Genomic DNA, 20,087 nt, shown 5'->3' with positions numbered 1-20,087 from the left:
TTTTTTTTAAATATGCTAAATACTTCTTTTTCACAAAGGGTCCTTAACCTGCCCTCACTAATACAAACATGCATGAACGCAACCTGTCTGATTTTTTCATAGACTTTTTATAAGGTTTCTGTCTAAGATACAAAAAGATTATTGCACTGTTTAAGTGGAAATCTTGGTGTGTTTGTATGTGAGAGACATTCATGCTCATTACAAACACACTGACTGATCAAACTTTAATCTGTCACCTCTTCCTCCTCCATCTGAGTGTACAGAGAGGAACCAAACCAAAAAAGGTGCTGCATGTTTCTCTAACCTCTGTTTCAGCAATGATAATACAGCTCTGCAGTGTGTGTGTGTGTATGTGTATGTGTGATGCGTGTTTGTTACTGCATTGTTTATATTCATTTTATGTACATTTATTCATGTGTGCAAGTGCTTTGCTAGCTGGATGGCAGTGTTATTTGGCGAATGGATGCTTTAAATGGATTATATGAATCAGCATGCTGAGTACAATGTGTTTATGTGTGTGAGACAGACCATGTCAGTGAACAAATTTAACTTGCTTTTGGTGTGTTAGTGCAGATATTCACAATTACTTTGTCACTGAGATTGCATGTTTCTTAAAAGTCATTTTAAAAATGAGTTGTGTCAGTGTGAATTTAAATAATATGCATTATTTTCTTCATACTTAAAGTTTTTAATGCACATTTATTTCTTAATGTGAAAGCTGCACATCTACATGTATCATAAAAGACCTCTACATACATATTTATCTTGATTCATCCTCACTTAAACACATTTCAAAACAAATATGAACAGCAGTATTTTCTATCGATATACTATCATCAAAAAATAGTCTAAGACCTCATTGAAAGTCTGAGATTCAGTAGTTTACACCTAGAAATAAACAGAAATTTTTATTTATAGGATTTTGAATAATTTAAAGCAAACTACAGCTGCAGGTTTTATTTTACTATGCAAATAAAATGCATGAAAAACATATAGCACACATGAAAAGGTATATATTTACTACAACATAATCATTTGTTCTTTCTCATTTTTGCATGTATTCAGAATTTCTTTGTATGGCCTAAAATGATGTCCACACAATTTGGCATGTTTCATTGCGTTGTCATAAATTAAACAATTGACTCCAAGCACAACTACGCAATATGCTTAGAAAATAAAAATAATAATAATAAATTGAATAAAGGGTCAATATTTAAATTGTTTTAGGCTGTATATCACCTCTGGCCACTACTGTATTTCCTCATCACTACGAAATTATGCTAAAATATAATTTTTTGTTTTATTTTTTACTGTAATTTTTTAAGGATTGTGTTCTTTGTAGAAGAATCATTTTGGGTTCCCCAAAGAAATTCAGCAAACAGTTCTTGAAATAACCATTTTTAGTGTGAAGAACCTAAATAACCTTTTTCCACTAAAAATCATTTTTTAAGAGCGTATGATATAAACTATGTTTGTTGAAAGACCGAGAGATTGATTCCCCCTGAGCCAAACCTTGTACGGCATCCTGGCTTGGCATTATAGCTGTCTTGTCATTAGGCCACCAATGAAACATTGAACCTGAAAGCCCTGTGTGCGCATCCCTGCATTTTCTTTTAAATGTCAGTGTTTGAGGGTAATGGTATTTAGGAGGATATCTGGTTCAGGCTGTCAGGATTGTTTGGAGCTCTTGCTATGAGGAAATTAACAGAGAAAAGGGCCTGTATTTTTAACCTTCACTTCTTTAACATTAGAAAACAGTGGTAACATCAATGAATACAGCATGACTTATGTAATAGAAACAAAGCTTGTTCAATTTGGGGTTTATTAGTTTATTTTCTCAATTAAAGCTAAACCAGTGTTAACGTTTTACTAGTGATTTTCTTTACCAATTTTACCGCACCCACCAAAGTTACTTGATCTTAAGGATAGTCGACTCAGTGATAGTGAAATGGTCATCTTGGTGGAATTATAAATGACTAAAGAAACTTACAAAAGCTGTGTAAGTGTTTTGAAACCTCATCCAAAAGCAAACAACAGTGCAGAAGTTGGCATCACATTTTTTAAACAGTTGCATTATATTGTGTTAACATTATATAAAATTATTATATCATCTTATTATATCATTATATTTAAATATCATATTTAGTAGTTATGTAAAATTATAAATCGGTATAAAATGTTATATATACAAGAATATCTTGAGTACGGTGAATAAACATATGAACTACACACTGTAAGTAGACGGGTTCTGTGATGTATTCAAAATTTTGCAACAATTGCTTTATTACAGGAAATCTGGAATGTTGTTAAGTGTTTTTAGTTTTAGTTAGTACTAACTTACAACTAGTAAGTATCATATAAGTAGAGATGCAGGCCTTAGATATGGCACGACAAATGAATGGAATGGGATGCAGAGAGGAAACAGTGAAAGGCCTATTATTCACTTTTGTTCATCCCCCTCTCTGTTTTCTACTACACATCACTTTTCTCTCTTACAGAGCTGTAATGTGATACATCAATCTGTCTCCCTTCTCTACTCTGTTCTTTAATGGGTCTGCAAATCATGCTCTAACAAACCACAGTAATGCATTTTTAAACATACAGAAACACATTTCAAATCTTAGAATGTTTTATATTGAATTAGGGGTAACACTTTGGTAACACTTTACAATAAGGTTGAATTTTTTAACAGTTAACTATATTAGTTAACATGAATTAACAATGAGCAATACTTTTACAGCATTTATTAAACTTAGTAAAATGTGAACAAATAGAACTTTGGATTTTAAAAATGTATTAGTAAATGTTGAAATTGCCATTAACTAAGAATTAAAAAAAATGTAGAAGTATTTTTCAATAGTTCATGTTACGTAACCAAAACCAACCCAGACCTCAGCTGACTTTTTTCTTTTTCTGGCTAACCAAACTCTAGCCGAAAAAAAAAAGATGCCTTTTGTTTCTTTTTGTTGGCCAGAGCTCAAAAAGCCAGAGCTCAGCCTAAGTCTGTTTTACACAAAACACTAATTCTGTTTGACACCAGAATCAAGCCAGAAGTGCAGAATGTAAGCCAGATTTGGCACAGACTCTGTTGCTATCTGGGTACCTCGTTAACTGTAGTTAACTGTTTGGTGGCTGGGTGGATAATGGATACCTGTACTTAACTAATGGGAGGCTGGGTACCTGTAGTTAACTAATTGGTACCTGTAGTTAACTAATGGGTGGTTGGGTACCTGTAGTTAACTTATGGGTACCTGTAGTAGTTAACTAATGGGTGGTTGGGTACCCGTAGTTAACTAATTGGTACTTGTATTAGAGCATTTTCACATTTAGCACCAAAACTCTGGAATAGCCTTCCTGATACTGTTCGTTGCTCAGATTCGCTCTCCCAGTTTAAAACTAGATTAAAGACGCATCTCTTCAGCCAGGCATTTATATAATATTTTAATCTTACAGTTAAATCCGGTCTCTACTTCATAAACGCCAGAGGAGAACTGGCCCCCGACTGAGCCTGGGTTCTCCCAAGGTTTTTTTTTCTCCATTAGGTCACCTAATGGAGTTTTTCGGTTCCTTGCCACTGTTGCCTTTGGCTTGCTCAGTTGGGGATGCTTAAATTGATTAATCGATTCACCAGTGCTATTGATCTGCATTACCAAACGTGGATGTTTTACACCAGAAACAAACACTGATGTACTATTTTATTTAATACTGTGAAGCTGCTTTGATACAATCTGTATTGTGAAAAGCGCTATATAAATAAAGTTGACTTGACTTGACTTGACTTGTAGTTAACTAATGGGTGGCTGGGTACCTGTAGTTAACTAATGGGTGGTTGGGTACCTGTAGTTAACTTATGGGTACCTGTAGTAGTTAACTAATGGGTGGTTGGGTACCCGTAGTTAACTAATGGATGACTAGGTACCTGTAGTTAACTAATGGATGGATGGGTACCTGTAGTTAACTAATGGGTGGTTGGGTACCCGTAGTTAACTAATGGGTACCTGTAGTAGTTAACTAACGGGTGGCTAGGTACCTGTAGTTAACTAATGGATGACTAGGTACCTGTAGTTAACTAATGGATGGATGGGTACCTGTAGTTAACTAATGTGTACCTGTAATTAACTAATGGGTGGCTGGGTACCTGTAGTTAACTAATGGGCACCTGTAGTAGTTAACTAGTGGATGGCTAGGTACCTGTTGTTAACTAATGGGTGTATGGGTACCTGTAGTTAACTAATGGGTACCTGTATTTAACTAATGGAGGCTGGGTACCTGTAGTTAACTAATGGGTGGCTAGGTACCTGTAGTTCACTAATGGATACCTGTAGTTAACTAATGAAGGCTGGGTACCTGTAGTTAACTAATTGGTGGCTAGGTACCTGTAGTAAACAAATAGAACCTTATTGTAGAGTGTTACTTAATTAGAATTAGACTGTGTTTTTGGGTGTGCGTAATTGTTGAACTTGTGTAGATATATCTTCAATTTAAACCATTAGTTGGTAAAACAGGTAGAGTAAAACATGGTCTGCCTGCACTTATACTCAGACATGTTCCTGCCGCTACACTGGCCTGAAGAGCCCATAGAGATACTAATGGAGTGTTGCTAGGATACAGGCTAGACTCCCATCAGTCCCTTCCTTTCTCCCTCTTTCCCCTTTTGTTACAGGCTGTCTCTCTCTCTCTCTCTGTCTGTCTGGAGGGAGGGGTGTATGTGTAGTGATGTAATGTACTTGCTAAGCAGCCGTTGGCACAGCAGAGCGGCACTGAGAGCTTATGAGTGGAAAGAGCAGGAGAGCGAGAGATGGATGCAGACAGAGAGAGACGGCTACTGTTTAGCAGAACCTCAAGGACAGCATTATAATCAGTGCTTAGTGCTTAGAAAAGGGCTCGGTTCTGTTCTTGTTGGAGAAAAAGGATTAAAATTGCTGCAGTACAAGAGAGGAGAGTCATTTCAGCTGCAGCAGAGACAACCTGCAACACCGTCGCTGTGTGTGTGTGTGTTTGTGTGTCTAGCACTTGCCAACTGCTGTATGAGTGTTTGTGGCTTTGCTGTGGGCTTGGCCGGCTCTCATCTCAATCTGCTGCTAATGTGACTCAATCCTTTTTCCTGCTCTTTTTCTGCACCTGGTGTGTGTGTGTGTGTGTGCACCTGTTTGTGTCTTTTTTCTCTTCAATCACCAATATGATGAGACAGGCACCTACGACTCGTAAGGTACAGATTGTTTACTACTTCTGTGGCATGCAAAACTCTCAGTGGTTTATTGCCTTACTAGGGTGTTTGTGATTCTGGAGACAATTTTCCTTTTGTTTTTCTCTGATGGTTGGCATGTTAGCACAGGTTCTTATTCTCAGCATTGTATTCATTGCTAAAAAGTTCATTTTAATTCATTTGTTTGATTAGTACATTTTGTTCTCTTAATAGACAAGCATAACTAAAAAGATCTGATGATATACAGTGGACACTAGAAGTGTTTAACTTGAAAATGTATGAATGTTTTTGCATTTTAAAACAAAATAACAAAACGTGGTAAAACTTCCTAAAAAGAAGTTTGTTCTGGTTTCAGTATAAATAATATATATTGTATATAAATTATTCTGGTTAGTGGATCATATTCATAGTTGAAATGATTTTCATCTTTAAGTGATTTTTATTTTATAGAGAAGTTATGCTCAAAACAAATTGGTGTAGATTTTTTTTCTAACTCAGAAATTTCTAGTAAATTTCACAAACAATTACAAAGAAATGGCAAGTAAAAAATTGTTTTTCATAAGTGTGATTATAATCTTAAGTGTGATGTTTGGGGCAACTGTTTATACATTACAGTTTAGGGATCAGTTTGGGGTCAGTAAGTTTTTTTTTTTAAAGAAATTAATACTTTTTTCAAGGATGCATTGAATTGATCAAATTTGACAGCCGACATTTATAATTTTACAAATGATTTCTATTTCAAATAGATCTTTTTATTAATCAAAGAATCCTAAAAAAAGTATCAGTTTCCACAAAAATATTATCAGCACAACTGATAATAAAAAGAAATGTTTCTTCAGCATCAAATCAGCATATTAGAATCATTTCTGAAGGATCATGTGACAGTGAGTAAGGATGCTGAAAATTCAGCTTTGCCATGAATAAATTACATTTTTAAAATATATTAAAAATAGTAAACAGGTATTTTTAATAATACTTCATAATATTAATATTTTCACTTTGTTTTTGATCAAATAAATGCAGCCTTGGTGAGCATAAGAGACTTCTTTTAAAAACATTTAAACATCTTAATGACCCCAAATATTTGTACGGTAGTGTAAGCTTTTGTAACTGGCATATAGATTTAGAATATTTCACTATTATGTGTATGTACAACAGGTTTGTCTGAGTTGTAACTATCAGATGATCTGTATAACAATACAAACATGTGCTGACCATCTGTGTGTGTGCATGCTTGTATGTAAACGAGTGTACTTGTTTGACCCAGTTGGTGCCAGGCACTCTGCTTTGTGGGCAGACAGACAGCTTCATAGAGTGGGTTAGTGTTTGACTCTTTATGTGCTAAAAGAGTATTTTTGATGTTAGGGACACGAGACAGACAGCAGAGCTTGTCAACATGTGATGAGATAAACGTGTGAAGGTTACTGAGGCTCACACAGACACTTTTGGAGTTCTTGTTTAATGCATGTGCCTTACTAATCTTTACTATATGTGTGTTTTCTCCTATTTTTTCTTTGATTCTCCTTTCTTCATCTTTCTACTAACCCGTGGTGGTTATAAATCTGTGTTCGTTTGTCCTCTCCTCAGACCACGGCCAGAAGGCCCAAGGTGAGCTCAGTCCTGCAGGTCACATGCATAATTTGAGAGTTATTGTTAGAAGTTGAGCGTCAGTGATCTCTGCGTCTCTCTTTCAGCAAACGCGGGCTGGAGTGGGTGTGAAGGTGGGCTCTGGATCAGCGTCTGCTGGAGAGATGAGCAGCAGTGAACCCAGCACACCTGCCCAAACACCACTGGCTGCTCCAGTTATACCTTCACCTGTGGGAAAACTGCCCTCTCCTGGTGCTCCTCCCTTCCCGGGCCCCAGCAAGGTCAGATGCTTTTAGTCACACATGGTTACAAACACAAATTAACCACTGTTTGTTTTGTTATTTTCCAGTGTGTTGCCAACTTGCCATGTATTCACTTTTGCATCATTTGCAATGTGCTTGCAGGAAGAGGAGTCACTGCGTGCCCAGGTGAAGGATCTGGAGGAGAAGTTGGAGACACTGAAGATGAAGAGGATGGAGGACAAGATAAAGCTGAAGGAGCTTGAGAAGCACAAGATTCAGCTGGAGCAGCTGCAGGAGTGGAAGAGTAAGATGCAGGAACAACAAAACGAATTGCAAAAACAACTCAAAGAGGCCAAGAAGGTATCGACTATATTTTTACTACACATTAATAGTCCAGAATACTGTATATCGTGATAAGTGTCATTGTGTGGATAATGAAGCTAACTCATATTAATGTAGGAAGCTAAGGAAGCTCTTGAAGCTAAAGAGCACTACATGGAAGAGATGGCAGATACAGCAGATGCCATTGAGATGGCCACCCTGGATAAGGAAATGGCTGAAGAACGGGCCGAATCACTGCAACTGGAGGCTGACGCTCTAAAAGAGAGAGTGGATGAGCTGACCATGGACTTGGAGATTCTCAAACATGAGATTGAGGAAAAAGGTACAAATACGTTCTCTTATGCTCACCAAGGCTGCATTTATTTGATTTAAAATACAGTAAAAACAGTTATATTGTGAAATATTATTACAATTTAAAAGAATGGTTTATCATCTCAATATATTTTAAAGTGCAATTTATTCCTGTGATCCAAAGCTGAATTTTCAGCATCATTACTCCAGTCTTCAGTGTCACATGATCCTTAAGAAATCCTTCTAGTATGCTGATTTGGTGCTTTAAGAAACCGTTTTGAAAACAAAATGGTGCGGTTTCATATTTTTATACATATGGTTTCATATTTGAGTTTTTATTTATTTTTTTGAATTCTTTGATGAATAGAAATTTCAAAAGAACAACATCTATTTGGAATTGAAATCTTGTAAATAATAAATGTCTGTACTGTTTGTATTGATCAATTTAATGAACCCTTGCTAAAATAAAAAAGTAAATCACCACACATATTAATCTATGAAAATTCAGGTTCGGATGGAGCAGCGTCTAGTTACCATGTAAAGCAGTTAGAGGAGCAGAACGCTCGACTGAAGGAGGCTTTGGTGAGGTGAGTCTGTGTTCAGTCCCATTGTTCAATGATGTTGTTTGATTTGATGTTGCTCTGTGAAGATTATAATATCAATTGCTCTGTGCATTAGGATGCGTGACTTGTCAGCATCAGAGAAACAAGAGTATGGAAAGCAACAGAAACAAATGGAGAAGAAAAATTTTGAGCTGGATACACTTAGATGCCAGAAAGAAAAACAACAGGAGGAAATGAAGATGGCTGAGAAAACTATTGATGAGCTCAAAGAGCAAGTGAGTTGTGCCAGTAATAAAACTATGATGTAGTGACAGCTTTTTATATCTCTGTGTGTTCTTCAAAACTTTTGTAACCTTGGACACTCAACTTTGCTATATGTATGGTACTAAATTAATATCATATTCATATACCAAGGTACCCTTTCCAAAAATGCATGGCAATACCATAAGGTACTCCAAGTTTAACCGGTCCTACTCTGAGTGGGATTCGAACTGTTGTGCTAGCACGCCTCTTGAGACCAGGGGATTGAGGTTTACACGCACTGCTCTTACTGGCCTGTATTACACTCACTCCCCTAAACCTCACTCCCATCTGGGTCACGGCACCAAATTAAACCTAAAGTCTTATTTGACCGCCTTCGAGTGGGATTCGAACTGTGGTCTCCGGCGTGAGAGGCGGCCACGCTAACAAGGATGCTAAATGCTGTGGTTGCAGGCATGCCTCTTGAGCCTAGAGGAGTGAGGTTTACACACACAGCTCTTACTTCAAACACTATGGTACATGTCCAAAAATGATGCTAATTTACATAACTATATTGTTTTGCCAAAAATCATGTCCAAATATCAACTTTATGTACCGTGGTACTGAATGAATATCATATTTATGTACCATGGTACCATATCCAATAAAATGTGGTAATATATCATATGGTACTTCGAGACATTTCAAAGAATACTATGGTACATGTTTTTTTTCCATTGCATGTTCAAAGGAAAATGATTATTATTAAATTATAATTGAAATATAATATATATTTATATTTAATATAACAAATGATGTAAAGTTATTGTCAGCATTATACCATGGTAGATTTTTGGTGCTTTTCCTTATTGTGGGTATATGGTAATGGTCACTATATGTATGTGCTCGTGTGTGTCAGGTGGATGCTGCTCTCGGGGCAGAGGAGATGGTGGAGATGTTGACGGAGCGTAATCTGGACCTGGAGGAGAAAGTACGGGAGCTCAAAGAAACTGTCGCAGATCTGGTGAGTGATCGAAGAGAGTGTGATGTACAGTATATTGAGGATGTGATGTGTATGTGGTTCAGTTGAGTATGTTAAGCAGTATTTGTGTGTATGTGCTGATGTAGGAAGCCATAAATGAGATGAATGACGAGCTGCAGGAGAACGCCAGAGAGACGGAGCTGGAGTTGAGAGAGCAGTTGGATCTGGGTGGTGCCAGCGTCAGGGAGGCGGAGAAGCGCGTGGAAGCGGCACAAGAAACAGTGGCAGACTACCAGCAGACCATCCAGAAATACAGAGAGCTCACTGCACACCTACAGGTTCTCAACATACAAACCACACCACATTAATGCTGATTAAAATACCCACCTTAATGTATATCACATAATTTGTGTGTGTGTGTGTGGAGCAGGAGGTAAACAGGGAGCTGATGAGCCAACAGGAAGCCAACGCTGAGCAGCAGCAACAGCCTGCGGAGATCTTCGATTTCAAGATTAAATTTGCTGAAACCAAAGCCTATGCCAAGGTCAATGCAGAGAACACATAAACAGTCATTCTAACACTGCTATTCAGAATCCAATTCACAAATTAATGAATTAGTCAAACTGATTGGTGAATCAGACTGAGTTGAACACAGAAGTCATTGGTTTGAATTATGAACTGAATACCGGTAATCAGATGATTAATTTCTTCACTGAACTGCAGATTGTGTCAAACTCAAAAATGAGCCATGCGTCTCTCATATGAAAATGTATTTCTATTTGTAATTCTAGACCATAGAAATGGAGCTGCGTAAAATGGAGGTCACTCAGGCTAACAGACAGGTGTCACTGTTGATTTCCTTCATGCCTGAATCCTTCCTGAAACACGGAGGAGACCATGACTGCATCCTGGCTCTACTGCTCATCCCACGACTCATCTGCAAGGTGAATGTTCTGAATATATGTGTGTTTTACATTCCAGGGAGTGTACACAGCATTTGCAAATGACTAATGTGTGTCATATCAATAGCTTTTACTATTTTCATAACATGTTATTGCATTGCTGTTGGCAATTAGTAGAGGGGAGTAAGGGTCAATGGTTTGGCTGGTTAGCCTAGCCCCAGCTGGTATATGTCATAACTACACCATTCTGCTGTCAAAACATGTATATAATTTTCCCTGTTTTCACATTTATGGGCGAGTGACTCAAATGTTAATACCAAGGCTTAACCCAGGCCTTTTCAGACTTTTAGATGCCATTGACTCCCAAATATGATCACCTTTGTGTGAGGAACCCCATCCTAAAATTCAAAAGACATATATATATATATAGTTTCTTGCATAAAAACTAAATTTATACTGTGAAAAATAATTATTATAAATGTATAAAATATTATTTGTAGTTACATTGTTACATTTTTTGGTACTCATTATAGTACTGTACTGTTATTTATTAAATGATTTAAAAAATATATTTATGTAATACAATTTATGTATTACTCATTTACTTACTGTATTTTAATCATTTTGTATTAGTTTGTTTGTTTTATTTAATTTTATTTTAATCTTATTGTTTTTATTTATTTATTGTTTATTTATTTTCGTATTTACACTTTTTTTTTTTTTTTTTAACTGGAAAAATATGGCTTAACTTGTTTTCAGCATGTGCACTAACCACTAAGCCACAGTTCCCATCCAAGATTCCTTTTTGCGAGTTTTGGTTGAATGTGTTTGTGTGTATATGTTGCAGGCAGAGCTGATCAGTAAGCAGGCTCAGGAGAAGTTTGAGTTGACTGAGACGTGCTCTCAGAGGGCCGGGATGAGAGGAGCCGTCGGGGAGCGGCTGAGCTTTGCTGCTGGACTCATCTATTCTCTCACACTGCTACAGGCAGCACTGCACAAATATGAACAGTAGGTCTACCTGAACTTGCACTTTCTGAAGCGTTAACATCCTCAAAACCACATGAAATATGTCAATAAGTGCTATTATGTTTTACGGTGCCATTATTTCCTGTTGAAGCAGGAAGTTAGGGTAGAACACCTCAAAACAAGGCTTGTTGTTTTTTAAAATGTCTCCCTCTATCTCTCTCATGCAGTGCTCTGAGTCAGTGCAGTGTGGACGTGTACAAGCGTGTGGGTTCTCTGTACTCGGAGATGAGCGTCCATGAGCGTTCCCTGGATTTCCTCATAGACCTCTTGTACAAAGACCTGCTGGATGAAACTGTCAATGTGGAACCTCTAACCAAAGCTATTAAATACTATCAGGTATCATAGCATAATGTCATTTTTTAACACGTGAGTAACACATACACGTATTTATATATATATATATATATATATTTGTGTGTGTGTGTTTGTTTGTGTGATTATGTGTGTGTGTATATGTATATATATACAGTATGTTTCTGACCCCAAACTGTTATGTCATGTGTTGATTCTCATTCCCAACTGAAGTGTATCATAATAGCAGCAAAGCATCTCCAATGCCACATTTACAAACCTAAACCTGAAGCCTAAACTTACCTAAGACACTGCTATTGTTCGCCTGGTGTTTTCTTCTGAAAGTGCAAGTCAAGTCAAGTCAACTTTATTTATATAGCGCTTTTCACAATACAGATTATATCAAAGCAGCTTCACAGTATTAAATAAAATAGTACATCAGTGTATGTTTCTGGTGTAAAACATCCACGTTTGGTAATGCAGATCAATAGCACTGTTGAATCGATTAATCAAATTAAGTATCCCCAACTGAGCAAGCCAAAGGCAACAGTCTAATTATCTATTGACATTTCTTTTTATTGCAGCACCTTTACAGTATTCATCTCGCTGAACAGTGTGAGGACTGTACTGTGCAGCTAGCGGACCACATCAAAGTAAGAACATCACTTAGACACACACGTCGGCGGGTCTGTTGCACACATCTATAACACATTTTCATGTGTCTGTAGTTTACCCAGAGTGCTCTGGACTGTATGGCAGTGGAGGTGGGGCGTCTGAGGGCCTTCATACAAACGGGACAGGACGAGGAAGGGTTTTGTGTGCTGCTGAAGGATCTGGACACTTCCTGTAGTGACATACGACAGTTCTGCAAGAAGATCCGCCGTCGTATGCCAGGCACAGATGCACCGGGCATCCCAGCTGCCCTCAGCTTCGGGCCACAGGTGCTGTTATTCATGTACCCGATATGTTAAATTCTAGACATATCTTGGATATCTCAGCCCTCCATTGATGGGGTTTATGTGTGTGTGTGTAGGTGTGTGAGACCCTGGCAGAGAGCAGAAGGCAGCTGGCCTGGGTGAATGCTGTGCTCCAGGAAGTGGCAGCAGCAGCCGCTCAGCTCATCGCCCCTCTCAGCGAACATGAGGGACTTCCAGCCCTCAAACTGGAAGACATGGCCTTTAAAGCAGCTGAACAGGTATGTTTGGGTGAATCCTGTGAAAACATGGCTGGGTCACCACAACATCGAAATAAAAGTAATAGTTACATACACTACTGGGGTCAGTAAGATTTTTTTAAGAAGTCTCTTATGCTCACCAAGGCTGCATTTATTTGGTCAATAATACAATACAAACAGCAATGTTGTGAAATATTATTACGATTTAGAATAGCTGTTTCGAATAAATATTTTAAAATCTAATTTATTCTTAAGATGTAAAGCTGAATTTTCAGTAGTAATTAATTACTCCAGTCTTCAGTGTCACTCAATCCTTCGTAAATCATTCTCATATGCTGACTTGCTGCTCAAGAAACATTTCTTATTATTATTAATGTTGACAACAGTTGCTGCTTAATATTTTTGAAGAAACTGATACTTTTTTTTCAGGATTCTTTGAAATCTTTCAAAACATAAATGTCTTTCATGTGACATTTCATCAATTTAATGCATACTTGCTGAATAAAAGTATTAATTTATTAAATATAATAATAAAAAAAAATATATATAAATATATATATATATATATGCTTAATACTTTATGCTAGATGCGATTACTCGCAATCACGATTAATCGAGTTGACAGCACTAATTATTTAATATATTACTAGTCACATCTAACATAAAAGTTTGTAAATACATACACACACACACAGAGTATATATATATATATATATATATATATATATATATATATTTACAAACTTTTATGTCAGATGCTATTAATCGATTTGACAGCACCAAATATAATATAATATAAATGACAATGTGGGGATGTAATTTAATCTCTTTGGATCTTTTTTTCAGATCTATGGGTCACAGGGCATAAACGCCCAAGAATGTCTGCGGCAGTCATGCAGTGTTGTCATAGCAACCATGAACAAGATGGCTACCGCTATGCAGGAGGGAGAATATGACTCTGACAGACCACAGAATGGAGTGAGTCTGGGCCCTCTTTTAGTGTGTCATCTGCCTGTATAACAATGGCTATGAATGTTTGTTGTGTATCTATTGTATAGATATCTCCTGTTGAAGTCCGAGGAGCGGCGCTAAGGGCAGAAATCACTGATGCTGAAGGACTCGGTCTTAAACTTGAGGACAGAGAAACTGTCATTAAAGAGCTTAAGAAATCCCTTAAAATAAAGGTAGAAACACTCACACTCAGACATACTATTATTTACACAAGATAACAAAATATTAAAATGTGAAAATGCTGAGTGAAAACTGGTGACGTTCATAGGGAGAGGAACTGAGTGAGGCCAGTGTGCGTCTCAGTTTGCTGGAGAAAAAGCTGGACAGTTCGTCTAAAGATGCGGATGAGCGAGTGGAAAAGATTCAGACGATCCTAGATGAGACGCATTCACTCCTGAAAAAGAAAGAGAAGTAAGAGATGATGGGGTTTCTCGCACATATTTAGGCTGCAGCTTGTCACCCTAACTCCTAATGTGGGTCTTAATGGCCCAGGATAGTGATAGGGATACTATACTGTAAAAAAGGCAATTCATATGGGTATTATAATCCGTAGGGAGTTTGAGGAGACCATGGATGCTCTCCAGGCTGACATAGACCAACTAGAGGCTGATAAAGCAGAGCTTAAGCAGAGAATCAACAGCCAATCAAAGATGACCATTGAAGGCCTGAGAGGAAGTCAAGCTTCTGGCATCGCCTCCATTGTGAATTGTGGCATCACTGCTGGTAAGATAAGGGAATCAAACTAGTTCAAATGTCTTTCTTAAGTCTTAATTTTAAACTGTCTAACATGTCTTTCATTGTTTATATTCCTTGTAGAAGAACAAAAAGGTAAATTTGTTGTCAGTGTGACATTTAAATATCTCCAGTTCTCCAGTCATGGTCTCTCTGTGCACTGCATGTGTGCATGCAAGTCATCTTTGCTTATGTTACTAGATATAATATTTAGTTTGTGCTTTACAAATATTTAATCATGCTTCCCATTCATAATTTGCATGTGCTGTAATTTAGGCTTACTTAGATGCATGTCTCTTGATCACTGTCCTTTATTGCACAGAATGCTTGATTCTGATTGGTCAATCGTGACATTCTGCTCAAATAATTTTAAAAATGCTAAACTGTTTGATTGACTGATTTCCCACACAAAAGTTTAGTTTCCTTCCTTATAGCTTTTTTTTTTTTTTTTTTATAATGTGCATTATCACTTACATATATGCTTTGTAAGCCTATTTAATATTTGAATTATAATATTTGAAATCTCAATTATTATGATCTCCATTTAGTGGACTATTAAGAAAATCCTGAATGGATTTTATAGAATCCACCTTAGAAGATCCTCCCTTTGAGATGCCACTGTTTTATTATAATAGTTTAATAAACACTGGTAAGAAACTGGTAATTACTATTTATTATTTTAGAATATATTTTAAAATGATCCTTCTGAAATCATTCTATTGTGCTGATTTTGGTGCTCAAGAAGCATTTCTTCTCTTTATTAGTGTTGAAAACAGTTGTGCTGCTTAATATTTTTGCGTGATACATTTTTTCATGATGCTTTGATGAACAGAAAGTTCAAAGGAACAGCATTTATTTGAAATATAATCTTTTGTAACATTATAAATGTCTTTACTTTCACTTTTTCATTTTCACAATGTAATGAGTCCTTGCATGAATTTTATATTTTAGAGAAATATATCAGTTGTCTCTGTCTTTGTTAAAGTGATAGTTCATCCAAAAATGAAAATTCTGTCATTATTTACACACCCTCAAGTTGATGAGTTTCTTTGTTCTGTTGAACACAAAAGAAGATATTTTGATGAATGTTGGTAACAAGACAGTTGACGGTAGCCATAGTATTTTTCCTACTATGGAAGTCGATGGCTACTGTCAACTGTCTTGTTACCAACATTCTTCAGAATATCTTCTTTTGTGTTCAACAGAAGAAAGAAACTCATTCAGGTTTGGAACAAAATAAGGGTGAGTAAATGATGACAGAAGTATCATTTTTTGGGTGAACTAACCCTTTAATGTAATTCAATAGGTGTGTGTGCAGCTTCAGGAGTGCAAGTGATGGATTCTCCACTGCTGACTCAGCAGATTGAAGCTCAGCGACTCAGCATAAAGCACTTGAAGAACGAGAACAACAGACTGAAGGTCTCTCCTACTTCCCCACAAGCACATTTCCCCAATGCAGGCATCAAGGATTTAGTCTCACTTTTGTTTTTGTGCGTGTGTATGTGTGTGTGTGGACTGCAGGCAGAAAAGATGCGTGCTCAGCTGGCGTCTCTCACTCCTCTGAACGTGCCAAAGCTGGGCTGGAGAGAGGGCTGCAGGCCGGAGGTGTTGTCTAGTGCCCTCTACCGAAAAACAGACCAACTATTGGACACTCTGCTCCAGATGAGTGCCAATGTGAAAGTGGTGGACATCACAGGGAAATGTCCAGGTCTGTCATAATTTGACTTAACACAGATTTCTGTTGTTTTTACATGAATTGTTCAAGCGCATATGTGTTTTGGTTAACAGTGAGTCCCAGTGCGCAGCTCCTAGAGCAAACTGCAAGACTGCAGTCGCTCAGTGACACCCTCGATAGGCTTAAGGTAAAACAAAAATGCTTAAAAACCATAGACATCATTTATATGTCTCATATTTACTTAAGCAACCTATTTCTTTAAAGGATGAGGTTGCTGAACATGTAGTGACTCATAGGCCTGGTGCTCAAGTCTCGTCCGATTTTGCCACTTTTCCCTGCACTTCCTTTGTGAAGGTAAGACAGATGCATAAAACGACATTGATCCACATCGTTTGGGTCTGTTTAAATCTCTCATTCTTTCTCTTTCCGCTTTCAGGCAAAAGAGGAGAAGAAAGGAGATGCTGTGTTAGTCGGCCGTGTGATGATGCCTTGCGCCCAAGGACAGGAACAGGTGCATCGTTTGGTGCTTTCACAGACACAGTTACAGAGAGTTCATCGCCTTCTCCAGAATTAAAATGACCCGTCGCCTCTTTACAAAAAACTAAACTTATTCAAAATCCATCTCCAAAACCCCAAAATTTGAAACAACAGATATCCCAGCTAACAGGGAACATTCTCAGAACTTTGGCTAATGTTTTTGTCTGAAACGTTTTAGTTTGATGTTTGTCTAACGTTCTCTCAAAGTTATTAACAAGCGTTCTTCCAGTAACATTAATAGAATGTTCAAAGTTTAATAATGTTCTCAAAATGTTAGCACAAAAACGTTATTCATACATTGTTCATGGAATTTTTTTTTTTTTCTGAAACGTTTTATTTGGACATTTGTATAATGTTTGTAAATGTTATTCTTGTTTCAGAACATTCAGAGAACATTTCATTTTTAGTTACGTTTGAATAATGTTTGCAAAATTATAAAGTGGAAACATTCAGGAAGTTTTGAACATTCAGGGAATGATCAGAAATAGCGCTTTCATAACTTAATGGGAACGTTAGCAAAATGTTCTTAGAATATATTTTTTGTTAGCTGGGATTATGGAGAATGTATTTATGGCCACAAACCAGATTTGAAACATGAGACATGCTGAGGATGTTTTATTAACAAGGCATGAAATAGATGATTCAGCATGACCTCCGCATGAACCCTTTCCTGATTTGGATTTCCAATGACCCATGTTTAGTATTTAGCTAACAGGATTTCAATTTCAACCATGTATGTGTTTAATTAGTGGTGCTTTCCAAGTGATTAGACTTATGATTTTCAACGGACTGACGATAAAACGGGGAAAAATCCAATAAAATAGGGGTAGAGACCAGAGCCATGTGATTCGACCAGTAAACAACCACCAAATACCCTGGCAACCAACCACCTAGCAATTGCATCGCAACGCATTAAAAATCAATGAAAACCTTATAGCAACGCTCTGGCAACTACCTGAAGCAAGCACTGCTTACATTTTCGTGGCTTTGGAGACGCTCTGAAGGGAGGGTGGGATCTAATGCTTTCAAAGCTAGCTTGCTATTGCTAGCCGCTGTGAAATTGCCTACCCTACCTTTAATAATTAGGTGTTTCAGATATAAAGGTGAGTATCAGACATTTGATTTTAATCATTTGATACATTCTGAATCGGGAGGCCAAAGATGGACAAATTCCCAATTTTAGGGCTCTATTTATTCAGCATAACTGTGCTAATGCAACTTAGAACTGGTACATTTTTCTCTTTAAAACACATCAGATGCAGTGATCGCCTGGCACAGCCCTCTTAATACTCAAAATAGTTATCCAGGTGTCAGAAAGACAGGAAAGAGAGTATGCTTTTCAAATAAATAAGTCAAATATTTAACAGCTCTGTGTGCTCGACTGTGATGCCTGAATGTGCCATGCCAATGTGCTTCTGTAAAGAAAATACAATTGTTCTTTTAAGTGAATGATCAGATTTAGTGCCAAGCAAGGGACGAGATAAAAACATCAGGTGAATGAAGCTGTGGGACAATGTTAGACCACAATATTTATTAACTGTTGTATATTTGCTCCAAGAGCTTGTCAGTATTCAAGTGGTCTTAAGTTAGCAATGGTTTGCTTTGTTACTATTAATTTATTAACCTATTAACTGTACAAAAGGCATACTGTTGCTTACAGTATTGTTGAATGTGTTGGCATCTTGTGAATTAATTTAAATAAATTATTATGCCATTAATTGCATATTGTTTGGCTTTATCTTTTAATAAAATGATTGCCTCATTAGTATAGCATTAGTCCTGTTCATTTGAAGGGTTCGCTTCATCAGAATTATCCACACACACATTGGATTTGGCACAGGTTTTATGCCGGATGCCCCTCCTGACACATCAGAGCTTGCATAGATAAAACTAATGTGAATACATGGGACATCCAGTATTTGCATTGACTAACCAGCAATGAAAGAGCTTATAAAAAAAAAACAGTTTGCATAAGAACCATAAAAAGGGTGATAGCTAAAACTGTTGGAAAAATGTGTCCTCTTGCTCTTACAAAAACGGGTCTGTTTACTACAGTAAAGAGCAACACACAACTCTGCATCACTTGCTGGAACTGAAGAATACGTTCTTCTTAACATGGCATCAGATGGGATATATTAATCACGATTGAACTACAAACTACCAGTGTGATTTTGCAACATATGGATACCACCACAATATTGGACGGTAATAACACGGCTCCTCACAGCAATGGCACCAGCAGAGTAGACCAGATCCAAGAGATCATTAGATGGATCACATTTGCTGTTGGGCTTCCAGGAATCGGCGTCTCTATCTACCTCATGGGCATGCAGGCAAAAAATGGTAAGGCTGCTCCTGTCTACCTCATCAGCCTGCTCGCATCCGACATCTTCAACATCCTTGGGCGGCCGAAGGCGTCTGCGGAGGACACCAAGAATACCAGTATGCCGAGTATGGATATATCCTCCCTGATATTCTACTTTGGCATTATTTCCAACATCGTGTTCATGGTCTGCGTTGCTCAGGAGCGATATCTGTTGGTAACCTGTCCACAATATAATGCCTTCTGCATGAAGATCAAGCAGTCGAGCATGATCTCATTGGCTGTGTGGGCAGCTCCGTTTGCAATACTCTTCCTGGCTTACCAAGGATATTTCGTCTTGTTTTCCATAGCACTTCTTATCCCACTACCACTCCTAGTGTTTTTCTTTCTGGATTCTTTCAGAGTCATATGGTGTACAAAACGGCTAGCACCTGTGACTGACAGAAAAAAGATTCTGGGTATGCAGGTGGCCATCTTGATTAATTATAGTATGCTTTACCTCCCCTTTGTCCTAAATACACTGCTCAAGGCATTGTCTCTAAGCTCCTATGTTTACTACTTGGGACTTGTAGCCGATCTTCTTCTCTATCTTGGCCCACTTGTGGACCCATTCCTCTCAATCCTTCTTACAAATGGAATTGGTGACATTTTGAAGGCCTTTCCCTGCTGTGCGAGGACGAACACACAGGAGAGTATGGAGATGGTGAATACAGACACTGTGGAAACAGTATCTGGTATGTTGACTATGCTCTGAGAATAATGTGCGAAAAATTGATAATCAAAAAATCTTACTAATTGTTCATTTTATATTGTTAAATTTTTACAGCTTAGTTTAAAGGGTTGTCACCCAAAAATGAATATTCTGTCATAATTTACTTACTCTCATGTTTTTTCAAACCTTACTTTCTTCTGTGGGACACAAAAGGAGATATTTTGAGAAATGTCTGTGTTTTTTTGTCCATG

At 37.5% G+C, this 20,087-nt stretch overlaps 1 protein-coding gene across 1 annotated transcript in view; it reads left to right on the top strand.

Annotated features, from left to right (window-relative positions):
- Positions 1-18,523, top strand: part of dctn1b (dynactin 1b) — a 35,672-nt gene extending 17,149 nt beyond the window's left edge. The window contains exons 7-33 of the mRNA XM_081351639.1: positions 264-284; positions 5,180-5,209; positions 6,794-6,814; positions 6,901-7,074; positions 7,198-7,395; positions 7,495-7,699; positions 8,177-8,255; positions 8,347-8,506; positions 9,391-9,495; positions 9,600-9,791; positions 9,884-9,997; positions 10,245-10,397; positions 11,203-11,363; positions 11,549-11,717; positions 12,257-12,325; positions 12,401-12,613; positions 12,706-12,867; positions 13,693-13,824; positions 13,905-14,030; positions 14,126-14,268; positions 14,411-14,580; positions 14,674-14,685; positions 15,896-16,008; positions 16,111-16,297; positions 16,378-16,451; positions 16,529-16,618; positions 16,701-18,523. Coding sequence (XP_081207765.1) covers positions 264-284; positions 5,180-5,209; positions 6,794-6,814; positions 6,901-7,074; positions 7,198-7,395; positions 7,495-7,699; positions 8,177-8,255; positions 8,347-8,506; positions 9,391-9,495; positions 9,600-9,791; positions 9,884-9,997; positions 10,245-10,397; positions 11,203-11,363; positions 11,549-11,717; positions 12,257-12,325; positions 12,401-12,613; positions 12,706-12,867; positions 13,693-13,824; positions 13,905-14,030; positions 14,126-14,268; positions 14,411-14,580; positions 14,674-14,685; positions 15,896-16,008; positions 16,111-16,297; positions 16,378-16,451; positions 16,529-16,618; positions 16,701-16,838 — 3,411 coding nt within the window. The 3' untranslated portion in view covers positions 16,839-18,523. The remainder of the gene's footprint in view (positions 1-263; positions 285-5,179; positions 5,210-6,793; positions 6,815-6,900; positions 7,075-7,197; positions 7,396-7,494; positions 7,700-8,176; positions 8,256-8,346; positions 8,507-9,390; positions 9,496-9,599; positions 9,792-9,883; positions 9,998-10,244; positions 10,398-11,202; positions 11,364-11,548; positions 11,718-12,256; positions 12,326-12,400; positions 12,614-12,705; positions 12,868-13,692; positions 13,825-13,904; positions 14,031-14,125; positions 14,269-14,410; positions 14,581-14,673; positions 14,686-15,895; positions 16,009-16,110; positions 16,298-16,377; positions 16,452-16,528; positions 16,619-16,700) is intronic.
- The last annotated feature ends 1,564 nt before the right edge of the window (positions 18,524-20,087 follow it).

This window comes from Scardinius erythrophthalmus (genome assembly GCF_964197995.2).
Source record: "Scardinius erythrophthalmus genome assembly, chromosome: 21".
NCBI classification, from domain to species: domain Eukaryota; kingdom Metazoa; phylum Chordata; class Actinopteri; order Cypriniformes; family Leuciscidae; genus Scardinius; species Scardinius erythrophthalmus.
Note: the sequence above shows the minus strand (reverse complement) of the source record. Positions and strands in the feature narration are given on the sequence as shown.